The sequence below is a fragment of the Oryctolagus cuniculus genome, chromosome 13 (genome assembly GCF_051225735.1).
Source record: "Oryctolagus cuniculus isolate XC-2025 breed Fujian yellow rabbit chromosome 13, ASM5122573v1, whole genome shotgun sequence".
NCBI classification, from domain to species: Eukaryota; Metazoa; Chordata; class Mammalia; order Lagomorpha; family Leporidae; genus Oryctolagus; species Oryctolagus cuniculus.
The window spans coordinates 105,631,550-105,659,295 of NC_142879.1; the positions used below are offsets into that span (position 1 = coordinate 105,631,550).

The window sequence follows — 27,746 nt, forward strand, 5'->3', positions numbered from 1 at the left end:
ACTAGGTCACCATCGTAAATTCTTTGACTAAAAATATTTCACTGTAGTCTACTGATTATTTTTTGAATGGAAGGCAATGGGAAAAAATTTAAAATATCTATGAAACCAATGGTGCTGAAGCATCCCACTGTATATTACACTAAACTGAAATTAGGCCAAACAAGGCAACACTCTCAGGAGACCATTATTCGTGTTCTGATGTCAAGAACTGTCAAGAAAGATAACGTTTCTTTGTCTAAGCACAATCTGAAGTGTTTCATTAGGGAAGATGTCCAAGCCTTGTGTCTGGCTGAGATGTGGCCAGATGATTGGGCTGTCCCATGAATGTGAAAACACTACATCTTGCTGATGGGCACTGAGGGTTCCAGGACACTAAGGTGCTCTCAGGTCCAACCTTGGACCAACAAAGTGTGATCATGACTTTCATGAATGATTCCTTTTAACAGCTGTTTCTGTTAGTTCCAGAGTGCTTGTCATCTGTGATGGCTAATACATGCAGTCCTTACATTTTACATTTCCTGCCTTTGCAGGAATGACAGAGTGAAAACTGAGACAATGGTTGACTAATCCTGCATTGACTGGATCCTACATTCATCTGTTGGTTCATTCCCAGTTGCCAACATCTGGCCCACAAGGCTGTGCAGCAGGGACTCGCAGGGAGGCGATTGGAAAGATTGGGGAGGGCTTTCCTTCCTCAAAGTGCCCTCCTAACCCTGCATTCGAGATGAATTTTTAATGTTGTTGGTGGTGGGGAGTGGATGCTGTGAGTGGTTTTGTTTTGAAAGCCTCTTAAGGATGTTTTAGAGGGCCTTGCAGAAGAGATTCTGTGGCAAGCCCCGAAGGGAAGAGAGTTATGAGCATTAGGATCATGGGTGGGACCCAAAGCTATCAATCAAAGCAATTTGCAAATGTAACACTCTGTAAAAAGTGAAAAGCAGCAACGACAGAAACGTATCTCTTTAGTTTAAGAGCAGTCCCAACGAAACCAGGTTCTAACCCCAAACTCCAAAGAAAATGGAGGTCTACCAGTGTAAGTCAGTAATTAATCAGACAGCAGACACAAAAGGATGGACCTGGTCCCAGAAAGTAGGGAATTCTAATCGACTCATGCCCAGATGTTCAAATAAAAAAATTTCACTTCTCTCTGTGAGTATTGTGAGGCATAAAAAGGAAGCCATTAATTTAATACATATTGAGCACTTGTTTTATGACAGCCTCGGAAAGAACACAAAGAATTAAACATGACCTTTACCTCCATGTAGTGTAGTGAGAAAGGAAAAAAAGTTGCACTAATGATGGGTGAGATTAGGAAGGGCCATTCCAGGGGTGGGGGGCGGTCAGAGCCAGATGCCATGGGCTCAGTGTACCCAGGGCAGGAAGAGGTCAGTGCAATGTATGGAGTTCCAGACATACTTTCAAGGAGCTTGGCTGTGGGATCAAGAGAAAGGGTCAAGGTTGCAGAGAGGCCAGAGTGGACAAGAGTTTCAGAGATTTCCTTGCTTCATTTTAAGATTTAAAGAGATTTCATAATAGATATGAACAATGGGAGAGGAGTGCAGAAGGAAGGAAGGGGGGATAGGGAAGGAGTGAACATCTGATGGAATGAGAGGAAGTTGTACAAACACAAAGTCTTACATTCACATCCTTTTCTTGGTCTACAAAATGTCAACATCCAAATGTTTTCTTTGGTGACCAATATTTTCAAAGTGTAATTTCAAGATAAACTCTTAATTAGCCTGAACAGTTGGAATAAAACTCTAATTTATCTCAAACTTAAAAAAAAAACAGTTCTGATCTATAAACACCATGAAATTAATATTATTCAATGAGACACATGACAAGTCAAATATGACTCAGATTTAATAAAATAATTTGGGTAATTTTTATATTACAGTAGAGGCAAATGAAATTCAGTGGAGCCTCTTATTTTTTTCCTAAGGAAGAATGTTCTTGAAGCTGAGTCAGAAATTACACGTTGTACTCTGACAAAATTACCGTTTCATGGCGTTCGCAGCAAAGCCATTATCTTGTGTTCTGTTGCCTAGCTACTGGAATTCAAAAGTTTAATGCATTTTAGATGGATATTGAAATTTCAAATAGAATTTCAACTATGCAGTCTACAGAAAGAGAAACTGTCAGACTCATCTGTTTACTTACATTTCACCAGGAATTCCTTGGTTTGCAAGGACTCAGACTTGCTAAGTTTTGAAGAAGAGTGGATTGATTTTCAACAGAGGTCATTTAACATCATGTGACAAGTGACACCAAATTCGTACTATTTTTTTTTGTTTGTTTTCATTTCTGTCTTTACTATGGACATGGAGAAAATAAAATGTTTTTCTTTGTCTTTTTAAATGTTTAACGTTCTCAACTGATGGTTTAGGTCCTGCTTCATTTGCACAAGTCTGCATGGAATACACACGCGCACACATTTCTGTAGCAAGAACCTCCACTTACCTGCTCCCACGCAAACACATGCTGGTTGAAGTAATACTGAATCTGTTCATTTGCAATGTTAATGCACAGTTGCTCAAAGGAGTTTTTCTTGAAATTTTCAAAGCCAAATATATCAAGGATGCCAATGTTCAGCTCATCTCCATTTCCACTGGAAGAATTAAAGTAGCATGTTGAGTTCTGATAGTTGACTTAGGAAGTAAAGCACATCTGGTAGCTCCAAGTTCTCATTTTTGACCAAACTAAGAAACTACCACCATAGAATGCACATTGAGAGTGAAATCTTAATTGAAAGAGTTTCTTCCATAGAACATAAAGATAACGGAGGCAATGTTGATTTTCATATGGAAATGGAACAATATTTTTGTGGTACCCCAGAAATCACTCTTGCCTTCTGATATAAAAAGGGACCGCAAAAATCTGTGGTAAAACAGAATTAAAACTATGAGTTGGGGCTGGTGCTGTGGCTCACTTGGTTAATCCTCCGCCTGCAGCTCCGGAATTCCATATGGGCGCCGGTTCTAGTCCCGGCTGCTCCTCTTCCAATCCAGCTCTCTTCTATGGCCTGGGAAAGCAGTAGAAGATGGCTGAAGTCCTGGGACCCCTGCACCCATGTGCGAGACTGGGAAGAAACACCTGGCTCCTGGCTTTGGATTGGCACAGCTCTGGCTGTGGCGGCCATTTGGGAAGTGAACCAATGGAAGGAAGACCTTTCTCTCTGTCTCTCTCTCTCTCTCATTTTCTGTAACTCTACATATCAAACAAGTAAATAAAATATTTTTTTTTTTTGACAGGCAGGAGTGGACAGTGAGAGAGAGAGAAACAGAGAGAAAGGTCTTCCTTTGCCGTTGGTTCACCCTCCAATGGCCGCCGCGGCCAGTGCGCTGCAAGCAGCGCACCGTGCCGATCCAATGGCAGGAGCCAGGTGCTTCTCCTGGTCTCCCATGGGTTGCAGGGCCCAAGCACTTGGGCCATCCTCCACTGCACTCCCTGACCACAGCAGAGAGCTGGCCTGGAAGAGGGGCAACCGGGACAGAATCCGGCGCCCCAACCAGGACCAGAACCCGGTGTGCCGGCGCCGCAAGGCGGAGGATTAGCCTAGTGAGCCGTGGCGCTGGCCGTAAATAAAATATTTTAAAAACCTGTAAGTTTATTTTACTGCACACACAATTTTGAAATTCAGGCATAATTTCTCCATAACATATGTTTTCTATGTATTATGAAAAAAATCTTTCAACAAAATACATTCATACTTTTTTTAAAATTTATTTAATGATTATAAATTTGCAAAGTACAGATTATGGATTACAGTGTATTTTAGACACATTTCCCTGATTGCTAGTGATCTTGAACATTTTTTCATGTGCCTGTTGGCCACTTGAATTTCCTCTTTTGAAAAATGTCTATTGAGGTCCTTGGCCCATCTCTTAAGTGGGTTGTTTGTTTTGTTTTTGTGGAGTTTCTTGATCTCTTTGTAGATTCAGGTTATTAACCCTTTATCTGTTGCATAGTTTGCAAATATTTTTTCCCATTCTGTCGGTTGTCTTTTCACTCTCCTGACTGTTTCTTTTGAAGTACAGAAACTTCTCAATTTCATGCAATCCCAACAGTTAATTTTGGCTTTGACTGCCTGTGCCTCCTGGGTCTTTTCCAGGAAGTCTTTGCCGGTCCCAATATCTTGAAGGGTTTCTCCAATGTTCTCTAATAATTTGATGGTGTCGGGTCGTAGATTTAGGTCTTTAATCCATGTTGAGTGGATTTTTGTGTAAGGTGTAAGGTAGGGGTCTTGCTTCATGATTCGGCACGTGGAAATCCAATTTTCCCAGCACCATTTATTGAATAGACTGTCCTTGCTCCAGGAATTGGTTTTAGATCCTTGATCATATATAAGTTGGCTATAGATGTTTGGGTTGATTTCTGGTGTTTCTATTCTGTTCCATTGGTCTATCCATCTGTTTCTGTACCAGTACCATGCTGTTTTGATTACAACTGCCCTGTAGTATGTCCTGAAATCTGGTATTGTGATGCCTCCGGCTTTGTTTTTCTTGTGCAAAATTGCTTTAGCTATTTGAGGTCTTCTGCGTCTCCACATGAATTTCAGCATCATTTTTTCTAGATCTGAGAAGAATGTCTTTGGTATCTTGATTGGCATCGCATTGAATTTATAAATTGCTTTTGGGAGAATGGACATTTTGATGATGTTGATTCTTCCAATCCATGAGCATGGGAGATTTTTCCATTTTTTGGTATCCTCTTCTACTTCTTTCTTTAAGATTTTATAATTCTCATCATAGAGATCTTTAACATCCTTGGTTAAGTTTATTCCAAGGTATTTGATTGTTTTTGTAGCTATTGTGAATGGGATTGATCTTAGAAGTTCTTCCTCAGCCATGGCATTGCCTGTGTATACAAAGGCTGTTGATTTTTGTGCATTGATTTTATATCCTGCTACTTTGCCAAACTCTTCTGTGAGTTCCAGTAGTCTCTCAGTAGAGTTCTTTGGATCCCCTAAATAAAGAATCATATTGTCTGCAAGAGGGATAGTTTGACTTCTTCCTTCTCAATTTGTATTCCTTTAATTTCTTTTTCTTGCCTGATGGTTCAGGCTAAAACTTCCAGAACTATGTTAAATAGCAGTGGTGAGAGTGGGCATCCCTGTCTGGTACCAGATCTCAGTGGAAATGCTTCTAACTTTTCCCCATTCAATAGGATGTTGGCTGTGGGTTTTTCATAAATTGCTTTGATTATATTGAGGAATGTTCCTTCTATACCCAATTTGCTTAGGGTTTTCATCACGAAAGAGTGTTGAATTTTATTGAATGCTTTCTCTGCATCTATTGAGATAATCATATGGTTTTTCTTGCACAGTTTGTTAATGTGGGGTATCACATTGATTGATTTGTGAACACTGAACCATCCCTACATACCAGGGATAAATCCCACTTGGTCTAGGTGGATGATATTTCTGATGTGTTGTTGCATTCTATTGGCCAGAATTTTATTGAGGATTTTTGCGTCTATGTTCATCAGGGATATTGGTCTGTAATTTTTTTTTCAATGCTGCATCTTTCTCTGGCTTAGGGATTAAGGTGATGCTGGCTTCATAGAAAGAATTTGGGAGGATTCCATCTTTTTCGATTGTTCTGAATAGTTTGAGAAGAAATGGAATTAGTTCTTCTTTAAATGCCTGGTAGAATTCAGCAGTGAATCCATCTGGTCCTGGGCTTTTCTTTGTTGGGAGGGCCTTTATTACTGTTTCAATTTCTGTCTCAGTTACAGGTCTATTTAGGTTTTCTATGTCTTCATGGTTCATTTTCGGTAGATTGCATGTGTCCAGGAATCTATCCATTTCTGATAGATTTTCCTGTTTGCTGGCATACAACTCTTTGTAGTAATTTCTGATGATTCTTTTAATTTCTGTGGTGTCTGTTGTTACATTTCCTTTTTCATCTCTGATTTTTATTGATTTGGGACTTTTCTCTTCTTCTTTTTTTAGTTAGTTGGACCAATGGGGTGTCAATTTTGTATATTTTTTCAAAAAACCAACTCTTCGCTTGGCTGATTTTTTGTGATTTTTTTTTATTTAATCCTGTTGATTTCTTCTCTGATTTTAATTATTTCTCTTCTCCTACTAGATTTGGGTCTGGTTTGCTGCAGTTTTTCTAGGTCCTTGAGATGTGCTGAAAGCTCATTTATTTGGTACCTTTCCAATTTATTGATGTAGGCACCTATTGCTATAAACTTTCCTCTCAAGACTGCTTTTGCTGTATTCCATAAGTCTTGATATGTTGTGTTGTTATCCTCATTTACTTCCAGAATGTTTTTGATTTCTCTTTTGATTTCTTGTATGACCCAGTGTTCATTCAGGAGCATGTTGTTCAGTCTCCATGTGTTTGGATACTCTCTAGGGTTTCCTGAGTTGCTAATTTCCAACTTCATTCCTTTATGGTCTGAGAAGCTGCATGGTATGATTCTAATTCTTTTAAATTTGCTGAAACTTGCTTTATGGCCTAGTATGTGGTCAATCCTAGAGAAGGTTCCATGCACTGCTGAGAAGAATGTAAAGTCTTTAGATGTAGGATTGAAAGTTCTGTAGATATCTGTTAGATCCATTTGGGCAATAGTGTCAATTAAATCTGCTGTTTCGTTGTTGATCTTCTGTCCTGTTGATCTGTCTATTTCTGAGAGTGGAGTATTGAAGTCCCCCAGTACTATTGTATTGGAATCTAAGTCTCCCTTTAAGTCCCTTAACATATCTTTTAAATAGACCGTTGCCCTGTAATTAGGTGCATATACATTTATAATAGTTATATCTTCCTGTTGAATTGAACCCTTAATCATTATATAGTGCCCCTCTTTGTCTCTCTTCACAGTTTTTGTGTTAAAGTTTATTTTGTCTGATATTAATATAGCTATACCTGCTTTTTTTGGTTTCTGTTGGCATGGAATATCTTTTTCCAACCTTTCACTTTCAGTCTGCATTCATCTTTGTTAGAAAGATGTGTTTCATGTAAGCAGCAAATAGTTGGGTTTTGTTTTTTAATCCATTCAACCAGTCTGTACCTTTTAACTGGAGAGTTAAGTCCATTAACGTTCAATGTGACTACTGATAAGTAGTGACTTTGCCCTGCGATTTTCCCAAAGATATTTTCTAGTATATGCTTTGAGCTTCCTATGCTCTTTTATTGGTTGGTGTTCTTCCTTTACCTTCTTTCATATTGATGGCTGTGTTTCTGTGTTTCTGAATGTAACACATCTTTAAACATCTTTTGCAGGGCTGGACGAGTGGTGGCAAACTCTTTCAATTTCTGTTTGCTATGAAAGGTCTTTATTTCACCTTCATTCACAAATGAGAGCTTTGCAGGATATAATATTCTGGGCTGGCAATTTTTCTCTCTTAGCACCTGTGCTATGTTTTGCCATTCCCTCCTAGCCTGTGGTGTTTCTGATGAGAAGTCTGCTGTGAGTCTAATTGGAGATCCTCTGAGAGTAATCTGTCATTTCTCTCTTGCACATTTTAGGATCTTTTCTTTATGTTTCACTGTGATGAGTTTAATTACAATGTGTCATGGTGAGGATCTCTTTTGGTCATGTTTACTAGGGTTTCTATGAGCTTCCTGTACTAGGATGTCTCTGTCCTTCTCCAAACCCGGAAAGTTCTCTGCTAGTATCTCACTAAAAAGGCCTTCTAATCCTTTCTCTCTCTGCATGCCTTCAGGAACTCCTAGAACTCGAATGTTGTTTTTTTTTAATAGTATCCTGTAGATTCCCAACAATATTTTTTAGATGTCTAATTTCCTCTTCTTTTCTTTGGTTTGACTGTATGTTTTCCTGTTCTGTCTTCTAAGTCCAATATTCTCTCTTCTGTTTCACTGACTCTGTTTTTTAGACTCTCTAATGTGTTTGTCATTTGATCTATTGAGTTCTTCACTTCATTTTGATTTCTCTTCACTATCACACTTTCCTGTTCTACTAGTTTCTGCGTTTCATTTTGATTCCTCCTTAATATTTCATTTTCACGAGAGAGATTTTCTATCCTGTCCAATAAGGATTTCTGTAGTTCAAGAATTTGCTTTTGAAAACTTCTAAATGTTATTATCATAAATTTTTTGAAATCCGTATCTTGCATTTCTTCTATCTCATCATCTTCATAATCTTGGCTTGGGGTGTTTTGTTTATTTGGAGGCGTCATATTGTCTTTGTTGATCTTGTTCCCTCGGTTTTTGTGTTTGTTGCTTGGCATTGTGAATTCTTCCCTCACTGTGGTGTTTTCTTTTTTTTTATACTATGTTTGTGTTAAGTGGACTGTCTGCTGTTGGAGGAGCCTTGGAGGCTTGAGATGGGTGTGGCTAGAGAGCTCTGCTTAGTTCTTCAGGGTTAAGGGTGTGCCAAAGGTGACACACTCAGGTTAGGTGTGGTAAATCTCTTTCTTATTTATTTATTTATTTATTTTTTTATTCAGGAGGGAAGTAATACCTCACAGCTGGGCAGAATTGATGGTATTTAGCTTCTGATCTCTGGCTTCTATGTGTATATCATTTGTCTGCTTTTTCCCACAGACCACCCAAAGAATCTGTTCTGCCCTCAGTGCGGGCTCAATTTCTCCTTCAGTGTCTCACCCGGTTGCCTAGGTTACCGAATTGTAGTGTCTCTGGAGAGTGCTCACGTGACCTCTGTGAGTTCTCTCACCCACCGTCTCTTTTTTCTCCCGCCTCAGTTCATTAGCTCTACCCTTTCACTAAATCCTAACCTCCTGGTATTTCACCCCCCCAGAGTCAGGTTTTTCTGTTTGACCGAGGGCAGGCGCAGGTCTGTCACGCTCAGCTCTGAGTTCACGTACAGTCCTGAGGTCGCGCACAGTCCTGAGGTCACGCACCTTTTACGTATATCCAGAGTGGCGCCTGCTCTTTGTCTCTTGCTCGCCTTTGCAAGGTTGGCGGAAAGAGAAACTCCTCCGTACCAGTCCCCCCCCCCCTTTTTTTTTCCTTCTCTTCTCTCCTGTAGTCAGTCTGGTGAACTTTCCCCAGCGGGGCCTCAAGCCCAGTTCCCTCTAGGCTCTGTCCGCCGTTTCCCCTGCCAATGTCTCGGGTTACTGAGCTCACCTCCCCTTCCAGCGACGATGTGTGGACTCGGAGCTATGGGCGTCCCTGCTCTCCCTGCTGGTCGTCTGTGTCACATCCACTAGATCCGTGAGAGTTTCCTCTGCATTTTTCCCCCTGAGTCTTTCCCTGTAATTACTGTAATTCCTCTTTTATTAACCTATCTTTTCCCGGACTATCAGTGCACGTCCTCACTATTCCGCCATCTTGGCTCCCATAAATTCATACTTTTAATTGCACATCTCCATGAACTTTTTGAAATCCCCTCATACTTATACAGAAAAAAGACATTTTTCTCCCCTTTGGGTTGCAAGCACAAATCAAAGCCCTGAAACAGTCATGAATCATAGAGACAGACTCATTAAAACTGAGAACACAGCAAAGATACATTCAATAAAAGCTGAACCAGAAAAACAGAAATTCTGCTTAAGAGTATATTTTGCATTTCATTTTAGGAGAATAATTTAAAAAATAGTATGAAAAAGATCTTAATTATTCTAAAGAATTGTTATTTAATTTTGGATTACTTGCTTATAATCTTAAAGTTTGGAACAAATGGTAACCTGGAGAAAGATATAATTATTTAGAGATTTATTTTAGAATGAAATACTTTTAGAATACAATTGACCATTATTTTCACAATGAAATGTTTCAAATGCATATTTTTCCTGCTATTCTATATGATTATCTCTGTTCACTAAAGGTTAAGTACTCGATAAAACAGTTTGTTCCTGAGGCAAGTGTTCAGTGTATTGCTTAAAATGTAGGTTGGCCAGCGCCACAGCTCAATAGGCTAATCCTCCGCCTGTGGCGCCTGCACACAGGGTTATAGTCCTGGTGGGGCACTGGATTCTGTCCCAGTTGCCCCTCTTCCAGGCCAGCTCTCTGCTGTGGCCAGGGAGTGCAGTGGAGGATGGCCCAAGCGCTTGGGCCCTGTACCCCATGGGAGACGAGGAGAAGCACCTTCGGATCAGCACCCGGCCACAGTGCACCGGTCATAGCGGCCACTGGAGGGTGAACCAACGGCAAAGGAAGACCTTTCTCTCTGTCTCTCTCTCTCTCACTGTTCACTCTGCCTGTCAAAAAAAAATTAAAATGCAGGTTGACATGCCTACATCCAGTATCAGAGAGCCTGGGATCAATACCTGGCTCCAATTCTTGACTCCAACTTCCTGCTTATGTAGACTCTGGGAGGCACCAGTGATGGCTTATGTGGTTGAGCTCCTGTCTCTCATATGGGAGACCTGGATTGAGTTCCAGCCTCCTGGATTCGGCCTTTTCCCAGTTCCAGCCTTTTTGAGTATTTGGGGAGTCAAACAGCAGATGGCAGCTCTTTGCCTGTCTCTGTCTGTTTTTCAGATAAATTAAGTTTGTTCTTCTTGCAAGAAGTAGGCGAATTGTAGTTATTTTCATGTGGATTTAAAAGAAGGAAAGCATACAAGCTCTGTTTGTGTTCACCATTGAGGAAGTATACATCAGACTTCATGCTGTGGGCAGCAGTGACTTGGGAAAGAGTCCCAAGTGCGCACTACAGGATAAAGGATGCTTTCTGTGTTCACAGGTGGGGACAGCACTTTAAAGATGGGCTAAGATGGACAGAGAAAAGCTGGCCCCTGTTACCAATAGCAAATGTAATTCTATGAGATTTTAGGAGGCAACATGCCTAGTTAAAATTTATGCTGGTTCAAGGCTAGTGCTGTAGCATAGTAAGCTAAGCCTTTCTTTGTGGTGCCAGCATCCATATGGATGCTGGTTTGTGTCCCAGCTGCTCCTCTTCTGATCCAGTTCTGTGCTTGTGGCCTGTGGGCTGGGAAAGCAGTGGAAAATGGCCCAAGTGCTTGGGTCCCTGCACCCGTGTGGGACACCACGATAAAGCTCCTGGCTTTGGATCCGCTCAGCTCTGGCTGTTGCAGCCATTTGGGGAATGAACCAGTGGATGGAATACCTCTTTCTCTGTCTCTCTTGCTCTCTGGCTGTAACACTGCCTCTCAAATAAAATAAGTCTTTAAAAAACGCATTCTGGTTCAACCACAATTGTTATTCTTTTATAATCTCTTTACCTTACAGGGATAAATACTTAACCTTTTATATACTATTGAGTTAGAGCCAGGAGGGACCTTAGACATCTAATTCAGGGATTCTTCAAATGCTAATGGCTCTCAGAGGGTCATCGGGAATCACTCCTGTGTGCAGGATTTTGGTGTATGTGTATAAATATAACCATTTCATAAAAATCTTGTTGTGATGGACACATTCTTCAGGAGGTTCTGAAAAGATCCCAAGTTACCCAGCATTGATTTAGCTTATGGATTTGCCATTCAATGCCCTTATTTAACAGCCAAAGAAGCAGAGAGCAAATGGGGAGTTCCCAGTGTGACACAACAAGTCAGTGGCAGAGCTAGGCACAGGGCAGAGTCCCCACAATCTCAATGCAAATCTCGACAGAATTTAACTAAAATACTGCAGATGATCTTGTTTTAGTTGTTTCAACTCTTTCTAAAAGTTTTTGAACTGTAGGACTTGGAAGTTTTTTGTTAGTGTATGGAAAGGAAAGTTAGCATGTAGTGGAGAGGCTGAAAAGTCCCACTCAATGGGATTTCCAGGACCCAGATTTCCAATGTAAAAAAGAATTTTTATATTCTTACACAAATGCTTCATGTCATATAGACGGCCACACATGAACATCAACCTGTTTGACCATTAAATCACAATGGGTAAATTACATGGTGATTTGCAGGCTTGATGTGGATAGGCTACAGTTCAGAAAGGAACAGTTTTGAGGGACAGAGAGTTAAGAATTTTGGGGAGTCATGGATAATCTTTTAGACAGTTTGAATGCCATATACACATTTTAGTGGAAAAGTAATGATGAATTGCATACTTGAACTATTCATAAAATGGTCTTTTATGTCCAGTAAGCATGTAGGAATAAGGTGATCTTACGTGGGCATCCAGGTCGCTTTTCCACAAGCAGCATTATACAAAAGGTAGAATCTATGGTATAACAAAGTTTTAGATGGAAATGTAAGGACTTTCAACTATGCATAATCTGTGGAGTATAGGGACCCCTCAGTCAATGATGGCTTCAATTATCTTTATTTCCATGATAAGGGAATAGGAAGGCTGTAGACGGATAGTCAGATAACCAAAGTGCTCATATCCTGGCTCTACCACTTACTATTATCCACCACTATCTAGTGCATTTCTAAATCAAATTTCATTGTAAGTCATCATATCCTCCAGGGCTACAGTCAGTGTTAAGATATAAAATGAAAGTTTTCCTTTTTCTTCAAGGTTTAATTCAAATTTATCAAAGAACTGGTAAATTGAAATTTTTATACAGGCATAAAATGGTATATACTTCATGGTACACCTTCTACTTAAAAGAACCTATTAATTACTAGTAAGCTGTTCCATAGAAAAAAAATTCACTTTCTATTGCTTTTGTTTGCCATATTTTTTCTGTTTCAGCAATTTAAAAGTTTTATAATTATATGGCATCTTGAGGTAGTACCATTAGGAAATGAAGCATATTTATTGAATGATAATTTTGATAATTAAATTATACCATTTAGAATCCTTCTTAAAGGGACTTATACATATTGAGAATAAATTATACATCATGAAGCACCTGGGGAGTGCTTACCTTTGCAACGTGTCATGCTTCAGCAAACTGTTGATACGATGGACTATCCAGCTGAACAGACGTCCGTACAACGTCTTAGCCATGGCATCTCTGACGTCAGCGGCTTTGTCAGCAGTATTGGGCCGAATGATTGTCTCTCCTCTAGTGACCACGCAGTGGGAGGTGAGAGCTTCTTGCAGCTCATCTGCCTGAATGCAAAGCAAAGAAGCAGCTAAAAAACAAACAGGTGTATGGTCAGAAGGCAATATGGCAACGAGGCTACTATCAAAAACTGAAAATGTCTTAGTTTGCCTTCTTTAAAGGACATGAGAAAAGTGTGTGTGTATTTTACGATAAGTTCCTATTCCACATTAGTCCTGAGTTTCTTTTTGATCAGTTTTCTCTATTTATCTCCACTGTAAAAGTTGGGCTGCTGCACACAACGCAAACCCAACTGGCTGAGATCATGGTTGTTTATGTGGTGTCAAACACAATTGCATTGAATTATGTTAATAACTTAAAGACATGAGGAATAGATTTGGTATAGTTTTGATATCATGATTATATAGTTCTTTTCTTTTTAAAATTTTTATTTATTTTCAGATTATTTGAAGGGCAGGGAGACAGAGACAGAGACAGAAAGAGATCTTCCATCTGCTGGTTTGTTCCCCAGATGCCTGCAGCAGCCAGGATGGATCCAGGCCAAAGCCAAGAGCTTCGAACTCAATCCAGGTCTCTCACGTGGGTGACCAAGACCCAATTATTTGAACCATCACCTGCTCCTTCACAGGATGTGCCTGAGCAGGTAGCTGGATCAGAAACACAGGAGCCAGGACTTGAACCAGGCACTCTGATAAAGAATGTGGGCATCCCAAGTGGAGTATTAACTGCTTTGCCAAAGTACAACGCTATAGCTATTTTCAAAACGCAGAAATTATATTAGTATGTTACTTAGACTTCATGAGTATACCCAAACAAATGTACGAGTAATTGAAGTACCTTCTTCAATATATAGACAAAAGAGCATCAATTTATCTTGACATTCATGGGCCTCATATCATACTTCTTTTTAGTTTCATATTAAATTTTTTGGAACTGGTATTGTGGTGCCAGTCCATGTCCTGACTGCTACCCTTCTGATTCACTTCTCTATTAATGCATTCTGGAAAGCAGTAGAAGATGACCTAAATTCTTGGGCCCCTGCTATGGGTATAATGCCAGTTTTGATCATTCTACTCGTATCTGTTTCTGAATACTGACCCCCACTGCCCTTTACATTTATTTCTGTTCCCACACCGTTCACTCATGTGACATAATTACTGAGTGTATGCCTGGAGATACACTGCTAAGTATAATGCCTTGTAAAACAAGTCTCGTGTTGATGGTCTTGATCCAGAAGAAACAGAAAGCTAATTAAGAAATTTGGGAGAGAGGAAGGAAGGAGAGGGAGGGGGAAGAGGGTGGCAAGAAGCAGATTGAAGAAAGCTCAATGGTAGATGTTGAGGGTTTTCTAAAAGAACTGAGCACAGCCTGGAAGGACCAGCTGTTGATGTGGAACAACTGGAAGGGTACTGGGTTCAGGTAACAGGTGATGTATTGGATAAGAATGACGATGATGGAGATAAAGATGGGTGGTCAGCTTTGAGAGGTGTTTATGGGATAGAATAGACAAAACCAGTGCTAAATCCAAACCACTTGGGAAGATTGCCTCCCAGATTCTAGGTACATGCCCATGACTACTCCCTCAGATGCTCGTTCTACTGCTATTACCAAGCTGGCTCCAGGGACACAATAGGGCAGGAATGACAAGAATAGGAAAGACAGGTCTGGACCAAGGTGGTGGGCATTTGTCTCTCTGAAATTACCCCAAATCATCTCATCCCACACCTGAGTGACTACAACTTAAGAAACAAACATACAAATAAAAATTTGCGAGTGGATGTTTGAAACAGTGGATAGAGTACTACCTGGGACTCTTACATCCCATGTCATGGTGCCTGGTTTGAGTGCTGGCTCCTCGGCTTCTGACCTAGCTTCTAGCTAGTGCACAGCCTGGGAAGCAGCAGTGAGGGCCCAACTACTTGGGACCCTGCCATCCAGATGGGAGGCTTGGATGAGTTCTGGGCTCCTGGCTTTGGTCTGGTACAGCCGTAGCTGTTGCGGGCATCTGGAAGGTGAACCAGCAGATGGAAGATCTTTATCTGCCTGTCAGTCTTTGTCTCTTTCTCACTTTCTTTGCATTTCAAAGAAAAATAAAAACAAACAAAAATAAAAATTTATTAAAAAAAAAGTGTATGAGGATTCCCTAGGTTGTGAATGAAACTTACAACAAATTTGAAATTATGGAGGCATATGCTAAGAATAAAATAATAGGGTATATTCTGAATAATAAAAAGATATGCCGCTGAAATATATTAGTGGGAAACCTCAAATCATTGGAATTATTCAACAAATGCTGCTACTGATTTGAAGCAAATACCAGGATGTACTTCTTTTATGAGAAAATGACTGAAAAATTAATCTACCCAGGATAAGTGGTTGTGTAAAACCTACCAGTTTGGAATTACATGTTTATTTTTTTTTAAGTTTTAAATTTATCCCCCCCCCCAAAGAAGCCTTTTATTTAAGGAATAAAGATTTCATAAGTACAACTTTAGGAATATAGTGATTCTTCCCACCATACTCTCCCTACCATCTACTCTCCCACCTCCCCCACCCCCTCATTCCCATTCTCGTTCCCAGGCCCATTCTCCATTTTCAATTAACTTTATACACAGAAGATCAACTCTATACTAAGTAAAGAGTTCAACAATTTGCATGAAAACAACAACAACAACAACAAAAAAAACCCTGTTCCTCAATGGTTGGCTGTTCAAAGTCATTGCATTTTGAAGTTAATTCTTCTTCTTCTTCTTTTGGAAATGTAATTAACTTTAAAGAAGCACCCAAGAATAATACATCTTTTGGGAGCACCTAGACATAATTATAATACAACTCTTTAAAGATAGGTCCTACGTGGGAAATTAGTGCACAGTGACCCTTGCTGTTAATTCAACAATTAACACTCTAATGTATGATGTCAGTGATCACCCGAGGCTCTTGACATAAGCTGCCTAGGCTATGGAAGCCTTTTGAATCCACAAATTCCATCAGTATTTAGACAAGGCCATAAGCAAAGTGGAAGTTCTCTCCTCCCTTTAGAGAAAAATACCTCCTTCCTTGATGACCACTTCTTTCCATTAGGGTCTCACCCACTGAGGTCCTTCATATAGGACATTATTTTGCCACAGTGTATTGGCTTTCCATGCCTGAAATGCTCTCGTGGACTTTTAAGCCAGAGCAGAATGCCTATTATGCTTTTTAGTCTTAGAATAATTCTGAGGTCAGAGTGCTATTTAAAGCTATTATCATTCTATGAGTCTGTTGTGTGGACTGCTTCCCATGTTGGAGCATTCACTCCTTTTTAATTCTGGTATTATTACCAGGCCCTTAAGCCTATCCATATGATCACTTTACCACTTAAGATGGTATTTTTACCACCCAGCTGAAGGGGACTTGGGGTCCCATGGCAAGTTTTTAAACTGTACCTTTAGAAGTATTAGTCTGTAGGAATGTATGCAGAACTATACAGCTTTACATTTATAAACTTCATATACTTCATAATTACAACTTCAGGAACATGGTGATTCTTCCCAATGTGCCCGCCCTCCCACCCATATTCTCAACCCCTCTTCCTCCTCCCTCTCTTATTCCCACTCTTATTTTTTACTGAGATCTATTTTCAATTGACTTTATACACATATGTTTAACTCTGTTAAGTAAAGAGTTCAACAAATAGTATATAAAAAAACCCTGTTCCTAAAGAGCCAAGACAAAGGCTGTTGAAGTCATTGTTTCTCAAAGTGTAAATCTCACTTCTACAGATTGCCTTTTAGTGCTCCATTAGTTATCACAGGTCAAGGAGAACATGTGGCATTTTTCCTTTTGGGACCGGCTCATTTCACTAAGTATAATGGTTTCCAGATTCATCCATTTTGTTGCAAATGAATGGATTTCATTTTTTTAACTGCTGTGTAGTATTCCATAAATAAATACCCCATAATTTCTTTATTCAGTCTTCAGTGGATGGGTATCTGGGTTGATTCCATATGTTAGCTATTGTGAATTAAGCTGCAATAAACATGGGGGTGCAGATAATTCTTTCATATGCTGATTTCATTTCCCTTGGGTAAATTCCCAGGAGTAGGATGCCTGGGTCATATGGTAGGTCTATATTCAGATTTCTGAGGTATCTTCACACTGTCTTCCATAGCGGCTTTACCAATTTACATTCCCACCAACAGTGGATTAAGGTACCTTTCCTCCCACATGCTCAACAGAATTTGTTGTTTGTTGATTTCTGTATGAAAGCCATTCTAACTGGGGTGAGGTGGTTTTGATTTGCATTTCCCTGACGGCTAGTGATCCTGAGCATTTTTTCATGTGTCTGTTAGCCATATGGATTTCCTCTTTTGAAAAATGACTGTGTAAGTTCTTTGCCCATTTTTTTTTAAAGATTTATTTGAAAGTCAGAGTTACACAGAGAGAGAAGGAGAGGCAGAGAGACAGAGAGAGAGGTCTTCCTTTGTTGGTTCACTCCCCAAATAGCCGCAGTGGCTGGAGCTGCACTGATCCGAAGCCAGGAGCCAGATTCTTCTTCCTGGTCTCCCATGCATGTGCAGGGAGATGGTCCAAACATTTGGACCATCTTCCACTGCTTTCCCAGGTCACAGCAGAGAGCTGGATTGGAAGAGGAGCAGCTGGGACTAGAACCGGTGCCACAGGCAGAGGATTAACCTACTGCACCATGGCGCTGGCCCCAACATATCTTTTAAATAGCGAGGTGCCCTGTAATTAGGTGCAGATACATTTATAATACATCTTCCTGTTGAATTGATCCCTTAATCATTACACTGTGCCCTTCTTTATTTCTTTCAACAGTTTTTGTGCTAAAGTCTATTTTGTCCGATATTAGGATGGCTACACCAGCTCTTTTTTGGTTTCTGTTAGCATGGAATATCTTTTTCCATCCTTTGACTTTCAGTCTGCATGTGTCTTTGTTGGTGACATATATTTCTTGCAGGCAGCAAAAAGATGGGTTTTGTTATTTATTCCATGCAGCCAGTCTGTGTCTTTTAACTGCAGAGTTGAGGCCATTTAAAGTCAAGGTGACTATTGGTAAGTAACGACTTTGCACTGCCATTTTTCCATGAACATTCTTATTTTTTATTTTGGATTTCCTTTGTACTTTTACTGGAGATTTTCTTCCTTTATCATCTTTCGTAGTGATGATCATGTTTCTGTGTGCAGCACATCCTTAAGCATCTTTTGCAAGGCTGAATGCATAGTGACAAGTTCTTTCAATTTCTATTTGTTATGGAATGTCTTTATTTTACTTTCATTCATAAATGAGAGCTTTGCAGGGTATACAGTATTGACAGTTTTTTTCTCTTAAGACTTGGATTATATATCACCATTCTCTCCTAGCCTGTAGAGTTTCTAATGACAACTCTGCTGTGAGTCTAACTGGAGATCTTCTGAAAGTAATCTGGTATTTCTCTCATGAACATTTTAGAATCTTTCTTTATGTTTTACTGTAGAGAGTTTGATTACAATGTGTCATGGTAAAGATCTTTTCTGGTCATGTCTATTAGTAGTTCTTTGTGCTTCCTATACTTGGATGTTTCTTTTGTTCTCCAAATTAGGGACGTTTTCTGTTATTATTTCACTAAAAAGGCCTTCAAATCCTTTCTCTCTTTCCATCCTTTGGGAACTCCTAGGACCTGTATGTTGGGTCATTTGATAGTATTCGTTAGATTCCCAACAGTGTTTTATAGTTTCCTAATTTCCTCTTCTTTTTTTTTTTTGTCTGACTATATAATTTCCTGTCATTTTTCTTCTAAGTCAGATATTCTTTCTTCTGCTTCACTGATTCTGTTGTTAAGGTTCTCCACTGTATTTTTTATTTGTTCTACTGAATTCTTCATTTCCACGATTTCATTCTGCTTTCTCTTTAAGATCTCAATTTCATGGAAGAAATTTTCTTTCATGTCATGTATGGATTTCATTAGTTTGTGCATTTGCTTCTGATTACTTCTAAGTGATCCTATGATCAAGTTTTTAAATTCCACTTCTGGCATTTCTTCAAACTCTCTGTCTTCACAACCTAGTATTGATGTGTATTCTTTTGGGGGTGTCATATTGTGTCCCTTTTTCTTGTTTCTTGAATTGGCGCATTTATTATTCGCGTTTGTGGAGATATTCATTGGTTTCTTCTGTGTTATTTGCTGTGGCGACTTTTATCTTTGGACTATGTCTATGGGAATTAGTGGATTCTCTGCTTTCAGGGAATACCTAGAGGTGTATGGTGGGTGTGTCCAGGGAGCTCTGTTCAGTGCTCCAGGGTGAAAGGAGTGTTACGGTGACACCAGGGTTGGGCATGGTAAATCTCTCTCTCTTTTTTTTTAATCAGAGGGGAGGTTTTTCTGTTCTCTTGAGAAAAACAGAAATGAGCTGAGTCTATAGGGCTCATTGCCTCTCCTCAAAGGAGACCAGTGCCTGGGCACTAGCCCCAGTGGGTATAATATCCATCCACACTTCTGCAAGGACCACACAAAGGATCTCTGCAGTCCTCAGTATAAGCAGATCCCAGCAATGTCCCTCACGAGGGAACTAGGGAGCCCTGAGCAGGTGGAGCCTCCCACAGTGACTGCCCAGTCTCAACCACACCCTGAGCCTTCCCAAGTAGCCTCAGTGCTTTCAAAGCCCCAGTCTCAGTGCTTTCACAGGCCAGGCACACAGGCCCCTCCCCCACCCCACCCCCAGTCACAAGAACCCAGCCCTCTGTCAGTTCTGCCCGCCAGACTCAGGAGTCTGCTTGGCTGGTTGCTGGGCATGGACATGAGCTGGCGTAGCTGTTATGTATGTCCAAAATGGCACCCGCTCTCTAGCAGCTTGTTACAGGATGCCACTGCAGGGTGATCGGGGAGAGAGAAACGTGTCCCCCACCCCTGCTGTTTCTCTTCCCTACTCTGGCAGGTACACTACCCCCACAGGGCTCCAAGCCAGATTCCCTCCAGGCTTTTCCTGCAGTTTTATTGTTAGTGGCTTGGGCTGCTGCAGTCTGGTCTCACCTCTCTCCAAAGCTGGTGTGGAGGCTCTCGGCTGCCAGGGTTCTGATTTGTGCATGTCCACACCCTCCATGTAGGTCTGCTGTGTCCCTCTAATTTGCGTGGGGTTTCCTCCCTAACTCTTCCCTGAGAGTGCAGTCTTTCCACTTTTTTTTTTAACTATCTTCTCCTAGACTAGAGCAGTATTGCTCCCTCCCTACTCTGCCATCTTAATCCTATATGTCTTTATTACTTGTGAAATGATATAGATACCAAATCTACAAGATAACTCTTTGATATAAGTTTACTAAATTTTAATTATACTTTCTGTTTTTACATTGAATGCAAATAGTTCCTAAGCCAGTCATAAGAGCCTAGGCTTAGAAACATTTTCTATAGGAACTACTTTGTAGGCACAAAGACCCATTTCAAAGAGTGGACTTTTAAAGTTTCATTATCTGCAAACTGAATCTGAGGTTTTTTTTGTTTGTTTGTTTGTTTTTTTTTTTAGATTTATTTATTTTACTTGAAAGTCAGAGTTACACATAGAGAGAAGGAGAGGCAGATGGGGGGGGGGGTTCTTCTGTCTGCTGGTTCACTCCCCAATTGACCACAATGGCTGGAGCTGTGCCAATCCAAAGCCAGGAGCCAGGAGCTTCTTCCGGGTCTCCCATGTGGGTGAAGGCCCCAAGAGCTTGGGTCATTTTCTACTGCTTTCCCAGGCCATAGAAGAGAGCTGCATCAGAAGTGGAGTAGCCAGGACCTGAACCGGCGCCCATAAGGGATGGCGGCACTGCAGGGGGCAGTTTTACCCACTATGCCACAGTGCTGGCCCCAATCTGAATATTCTTGTAAGGATTCCATGTAAATTCAATCGCTTATTTCTTAAAATCACCCTTCTGTGACACAGATGGTCACAAAAGGGCCACATCATCACATATAGACATGCATGGTCACGAATGGACACTTATGGTCACTCAAGGTCATGTATGGACACACATGGTCATGTATGGTCAGAAGACTCTGAGAGTTTCAGAGGGAAGACGATGCTACTCACAGTTCTCCAAGGCTGCGTGGTTGGAAATGTGGCTCTTGTCAATCTGGTGTTCAGTTGCCACAGAAGAAAATTCAATGTTCCCAATGTTCAAAATGGCAGCAAGTATACTGTACACACTTCCAAGTTGCTGAAACACACACAGAAACATTACATCATGCTCCCTGTGAGGACAGAAAGACAGTGGCTATGGCTGTGGGACCAGTAGGGGAACAACCTGCCGACTATGGCATCAGACTGAGAGATCCAAGAAGACAATGATCTAACCAGGCTTGGCCTCACTGGTTAGTTTAATTTTAACTTTATTTATTTACTGTAATTTTATTTGAAAGGTAAAGAGACAGAGATATTCCATCTGATAGTTCAGTCCCTAAAACCTACGATAGCCAGGACTAAGCCAGTAGATAAGAAGGAACCCAACTCAGGTCTCCTTCATGGGTGACAGGGACCCAAGTACTTTGGTCATCATCTGCTGCTTCCCCAGGTGCACATTAGCAGGAAGCTGGGATTGGGAACACAGCAAGGACTCAGCCCCCAAGCACTCTGATAGGGGATGTAGGTGTAGGGCATCTTAATCATTGTACCAACGTCTGTCCCCATTATTTTAACTTTAGAGGTAAGTGTGGAGCCTGTTACCCAGCAATGCTTAAAATACTTTATAAATGCAAAAATGAATTAAAAAATAGAAATTGGGTGCTCTCCTCAGCAGTAGAAATTCCTTATTTATTAGGCCACTTATAAATCTACTCACATGGACCTGTAGAACTGTGTATGGTTGTTATCACAGGTATAAATTTCCCTGAGGTCTTATGGAAATAAGGTGAGATGTGTGGATTAAGGAGAGTTAAGACAGAAAACATTCAAGAGATATAAACACCAAAACCAAAGGGTCTGTGTGGTTTAAGTATAGTATAAGTTATAGTTAAGTTATACAGTTAAGTATAAGTATATATATTTGACTACAGCTTAGAGTTTATAGTAGCTATTACCTCTTAACATAAATTTTTATGGTGCATCAAGGTGCATAAAACATAAACATGGATATACATATATGGATATATACACATACACACGTATGTATACACACATATATGGATATTTAGATATATACATACACAGAAATATATACACATATATGGATACACATACACATATAGATTCACATATATAGATTCTTCTTAGAATTACTGGGGGAATTTTGAAAGGAAATCTATAGCAGTTGTAGACATTATTCCAACAGTGTTTATGGTGCAGTGAGTTACAGAAAGGAGACATAATCCTCTATTTTCTTTTTCATGTTGCTACATTCATTAAAGCTCAGATACTATACTTAACTCAAATGATTATTCCCTTCCCTCTAAGGGTGGTCAAGTGGATGGCTGGAATGGGTGGGTGGGAGGGTGGACAGATGGTTGTCTATATGGGTGGATGGGTGAATGGATGGATAGACGGATGGATATATGAAATAGGCAGGATCTAGATCCTGGACAAAGTCTCCAATTCTCCATCCCCAAAATGGCCCTAAATGTTCAGCCTCAATTCACAACCCTTGGAAAGGATAAAAATAAGAATAGAAGTGTTGGAGCAAATAGAATCTATACTATCTGTCATGGGTTGGATTCATGTATTAAAGTCCTAAACCCCGGGAACTCAGAATGTGAGCTTGTGTGGAAGTAGGGTCATTGCAGATGTAATTCGTTACACCGAGATGAGTGCATCCTCTTCCAATGTGACTGGCGTCCTTTTAAAAGAACATGCCATTCAAAGAGACGGACGCGCCCAGGAAGGACAGTGCATGAAGACAGATGAAGGCAGTGGCTGGGGTGACACGTCTGCAGTACCACAAATGGCAATGATGGCCACCAGAAAGGAGCTGGGAAGGAGGCAGAGAGCAGAATCTCCCTCAGAGCTCCCAGAAAGAACCAACCCTGCTGACATCATGTTCTCATGCCCCTCGAACTGTGAAAGATACATCTGTAGCTTAGCCACCCAGCCAGAGGAGCTATGGCAGTCCCAGCAAACTAATACAGTATTGGTGCCTTTAGGGGTAAATTTGTGAGTAAGACACACAACAGTGGGATAAAGAATGGGTTTAATTCTTAATTGTGGGATAAAGAATGGGTTTAATTCTTAAATGTGTGAAACCTTTAAGATAGTATTAGAGACATGGCACTAACCTGACAATCAGTCTTGTGACTTGATTTAAATACTTATTTGATATTATACTAATCGTTTTAATGTTTTAAAAACATTTTTACTTATTTTCATTTTAATTGAAAGGCAGGGGAAGAGAGACAGAGATCAAGCTTCCATTGGCTGGTTCACGCCTCAAATTCACACAACAGGTGGGGCTGGGTTAAGCTGAAGCCAGGAGCCTAGAACTCCATGTGGGTCTCCCACATGGGTGGTAGAGGTCCAAGTACTTGAACCATCAGGTGCTGCCTCCCGGGGAGGCATGAGCAGAAAGCTGGAATCCGTAGCAGAGCTGGGACTGAAACCCAAGAACTCTGGTATGAGATGTAGGTGTCCTAAATGGTGTCTTAGCTTCCTTGTCAAATATCTGCCCATTATGGTTTTAATCTGAAAAGCACAACATAATTTGATTGCAAATTGCCTTCAAGTGCATAAAAAACCTTGATTTACTCTGTTAATAATTTTGACTTATTAGATTTCCAGGTTATTAGGTTTAAGTGCTTGAGATTTAGTTAAGTGATTAAAAAGTTCAGTAAGTGCTCATCAATCTTTATAGGCCCACTCTGTCAGTCATTAGAAATGTTCAAAAGACTGAGACACACTGTAGTTTTATAAAGCGTCAGACATTTAACAAAATTTAATTGGCTATGGCTGTTTAGGGCAATTTAAAGTTATATTTATGAGTCAAGTGAACATAAAACTGAAAGTTGTTTCTATTCTTACGCAAAGATCAGTATATTCACAAAACAAATAAAAATATGTTTAAGCAGAATATCAAATACCAAGCAGAAACTGGAGACCTGGTTTCAAAATCGCTCATACAGTGAATGAATCAAATAGAAGTGACTGCAAATAGTCTTTCCTGAGTGAACACTGCCGACAGTTCACAGGTGAACTCCTGGCATACAGCTTCGCATCTGTCAGGCAGGACCAGGGTCAGAGCTGGACTCACAGGCATGCTTCCATGATCTCTCTAGCAGGCAAATCGGACCATCCAAGTCTCTAGTTAAAATCCTTCGATGGCTCCTATTCCCCTGGGGACAGTTAGCTTCTTACCAAGGCACACAAAGAAGGGTTCTGTGTCTCTGTGCCTTTTCTGCTCTCCATTCCCATTTGTAGCTACTTTCCACAGCCAGCAGCCAGACTCCTTACAGGGCCCCAGAATTCCACATTATTTTCATACCCAGTTTTGGCATATGCTGCCCCCTCCCCATTCTTCACACATAGTCTCTTTTATTTATTTATATTTATTTGAAAGGGAAAGGGGGAGGGATAGAGGGAGAAAAGGAGGAAGGGAAAAAAGTGTGAGAGTGTGTGTATGTGTGTGTGTGTGTGAGAGAGAGAGAGAGAGAGAGGCCGGCGCCTCGGCTCAACAGGCTAATCCTCCGCCTAGCGGTGCCGGCACACCGGGTTCTAGTCCTGGTTGGGGCGCCGGATTCTGTCCCGGCTGCCCCTCTTCCAGGCCAGCTCTCTGCTATGGCCTGGGAGTGCAGTGGAGGATGGCCCAAGTGCTTGGGCCCTGTACCCCATGGGAGACCAGGAGAAGCACCTGGCTCCTGGCTCCTGCCTTCGGATAGGCGCGGTGCACCGGCCGCGGCGGCCATTGGAGGGTGAACCAACAGCAAAAGGAAGACCTTTCTCTCTCTCTCTCACTGTCCACTCTGCTTGTAAAAAAAAAAAAAAAAAAAAAAAAAAAAAAAAGAGAGAGAGAGAGAGACTGATTTCACATCTGCTGGCTCACTCCCCAAATGTCCACAACAGCCAAGGCTGTGTGAGGCTGAAGCCAGGAACCTGGAACTCATTCCAGCATCCCATGTGGGTGACAGGGACCCAAGCACCTGAGGGAGCCCTCACCTGCTGATTCTCAGGGTACACATTAGCAGGAAGCCAGATCAGAAGCAGAGCCAGGACTTGAACCCAGGCACTATGATAAGGGAGGCGAGCACCCGAAGCACTGTCCTAACCTCTGGACCAAATGCCTGGATCTCGAATTTTATTTTTAAATTTCATCAAATGACTAACCAAAAATAGCTTTCTTCCTACTTTAATCGATTTTTAAAAATCAATCATATGGTCATCTCAATAGATGCAGAAAAGACATTTGACAAAATCCAACATCCCTTCATGATAAAACTCTGAGCACATTAGGTATTGAAGGAACACGCATCAATATAACAAAAAAGCTTTTTAAATAAATGGTGCTGGGGAAAATGTATATACACACATAGAAGAACGAAACTAGCATCCTATCTTTCGCCATTTACAAAAACAGCTAAAAATGGGTTAAAGACCTAAATGTGAGACCTGAAACTTTGAGACTATTAGGTGAAACCACGGAGAAACAGCTCAGGACACTGGAATGGGAAAAGATTTTCTGGATCAGAATCTCCAATTTAAAAATTATTCAAGAATATTTCACAGAAATTCAATGTCTTGTGCAATGCTTTCATTTCTTTCACTAATATTACTTGATCATAACTAATGTAATAACTGATAACTTAAGGGAAACAGACTAGATTGTGATTTTTAGCTTTCATTAGAAATGTAAGCAAAATAAAAGCATAAAAGAAGTTTTTCTCGTCTTAGATACAATTTATGACTCTGCAAAAGAAGCCAAACAAAAACCTGTTATGAAGCGGGTGTTTATACTCTCTTAATGAGTTGGATCATCAAATTACTAATAATTTATTTTAAATGGAAGATGGCTTAGTAAGTTGTGTTTGAAAGGGTTAGAAATTTCAATCTGACTTTGGTTTCCCGCCATCCTTTGGTTTTGTGCTGAATCACAGAAGGACCAAGAGAACTGGAGGCATTAAAAGGAGCACAGACACTGTGGGTGCTGTCGACACCACTGAAGGGGCAGAGAAAGAGACTCTTGTACCACAGTGCACTGTGACAGCAGCATGCCACACGTACAGGACGTGAGGGTCAGCTTACTGAACTTGACATTAAAGCTGCCTCTTTCCAAAATAAATTTGAAACAGCTACTGGAAAAGAACCTACCTAAGAAGGCCAGCAAGATAGCATAAAAAAATTCAAAAAGGCCACAAACAGAATTCAGTTTAATTTTACTGCCTCCAACTGGGACAGCCTGCACTGTTAACTGGCTGAGTCTCTGCTTTCAGGTGGGAGTCCAGCACATTCCTGGAGAGTCACCTGGAACAGGGACTGCAGGTCTTCTCCAAATCAGAAGGGACTTCCAAAAAGTTTGCGGAAAATGGATTGAAAGGGTAAGTTTATTTTGCGGTAAACATTTTTAGACATCCACGCATAGGAGAGATCTTCAAAACGTTCACGGGTGGGGCGGGTGTTGTGGTGGGTGAGTTAGGCTGTCACTTGCGATGCCCACATTCTATATCAGGGTGCTGATTCAAGTTCCAGCCACTTCGCTTCTTTTTTTATTTATTTATTTTTTATTTTTGACAGGCAGAGTGGACAGTGAGAGAGAGAGAGACAGAGAGAAAGGTCTTCCTTTGCTGTTGGTTCACCCTCCAATGGCCGCCGCGGCCAGTGCGCTGCGGCCGGCGCACCGCGCTGATCCGAAGCCAGGAGCCAGGTACTTATCCTGGTCTCCCATGGGGTGCAGGGCCCAAGCACCTGGGCCATCCTCCACTGCACTCCCTGGCCACAGCAGAGAGCTGGCCTGGAAGAGGGGCAACCGGGACAGAATCCGGCGCCCTGACCGGGACTAGAACCCAGTGTGCCGGTGCTGCAAGGCGGAGGATTAGCCTAGTGAGCCACGGCGCTGGCCGCCACTTCGCTTCTAATCCTGCTTCCTGCTAATGTATGCTGTGAGATAGGAGATGATGTTCAAGTGATGAGGTCCCTGCCACCCACATGGGAGACCTGGATAGAATTTCTGGCTACAGTTTTGGCCTGTGGCCAGCGTCTGGGGAGTGAATCAGCAGATGGAAGGTCTCTCCGTTGCTCTGCTTTTCAAGCAGATGAAAATAAATACAGATATTTTTTAAAGTTGATGAAAAATGCATATTATGAAAAAATTATGCAGATTTCAAAATGATTTTTTTTGCACCAAAATAAGCTTATCTTTTAATTCCGTTTTCCATGAACTTTTGCAAGTCCCCTCACATCTCACAGTAGCTGTGCTTCAGTTCCGGAAAACAGATGTTGTACCTCCCTGTATCCTAAGCCATGTGTTTTCATGTTCAATAAACCCTGAGTATGTTTAAATTTAGAACATATGCTTTGAAATAAGTGAATTATATTTGTCAGTCGATGCAAACTGCAAAACTGGTTTCATCTGAATGTTACTAAACATTACTGTTCCGAGCAAGAGAATGCAGTTGCATCAAATCTAAGGGAAGCACTGCTTCTAAGGAGTGGGACTCAGAAGTAAACAAACCAATTAAAAATGAATCCTTGCTGCTAAGATAGCAACCTCCAGTGGGAGTGAAATGGTAAAGAAATCTGATAAAAAAAATTGCTAGGGAAAAGAAGTGCCAGCCCCTGCTCACGGCAGGGCCTGCTCTGATGGGTGCACAGAGTCGAGGTCCCTTTTGCCTCTCCTGTGTTCCCTTCACCTGGCACCCAACAGAGCCAGGCCACCGTCCCGAGCAACACTGATCTGATGGCCAAGGGCAGAGAAAAACTGTGGATGCTACTTTGCTCTTTATTCTCTGCAATCCAAATAAATTGGCTCTACTCCAGGATTT

General features: G+C 41.0%; 1 protein-coding gene across 1 annotated transcript in view; it reads right to left on the reverse strand.

The window, feature by feature from the left end:
* MYO3A (myosin IIIA) overlaps window positions 1–27,746 on the reverse strand; it is a 236,160-nt gene that overhangs the window by 65,515 nt on the left and 142,899 nt on the right. Inside the window, exons 18-20 of the mRNA XM_089312433.1 lie at window positions 20,884–21,010; window positions 12,700–12,910; window positions 2,458–2,605 (exon numbers count right to left, since the gene is read on the reverse strand). Of these exons, the coding sequence (XP_089168559.1) occupies window positions 2,458–2,605; window positions 12,700–12,910; window positions 20,884–21,010 (486 nt within the window). The remainder of the gene's footprint in view (window positions 1–2,457; window positions 2,606–12,699; window positions 12,911–20,883; window positions 21,011–27,746) is intronic.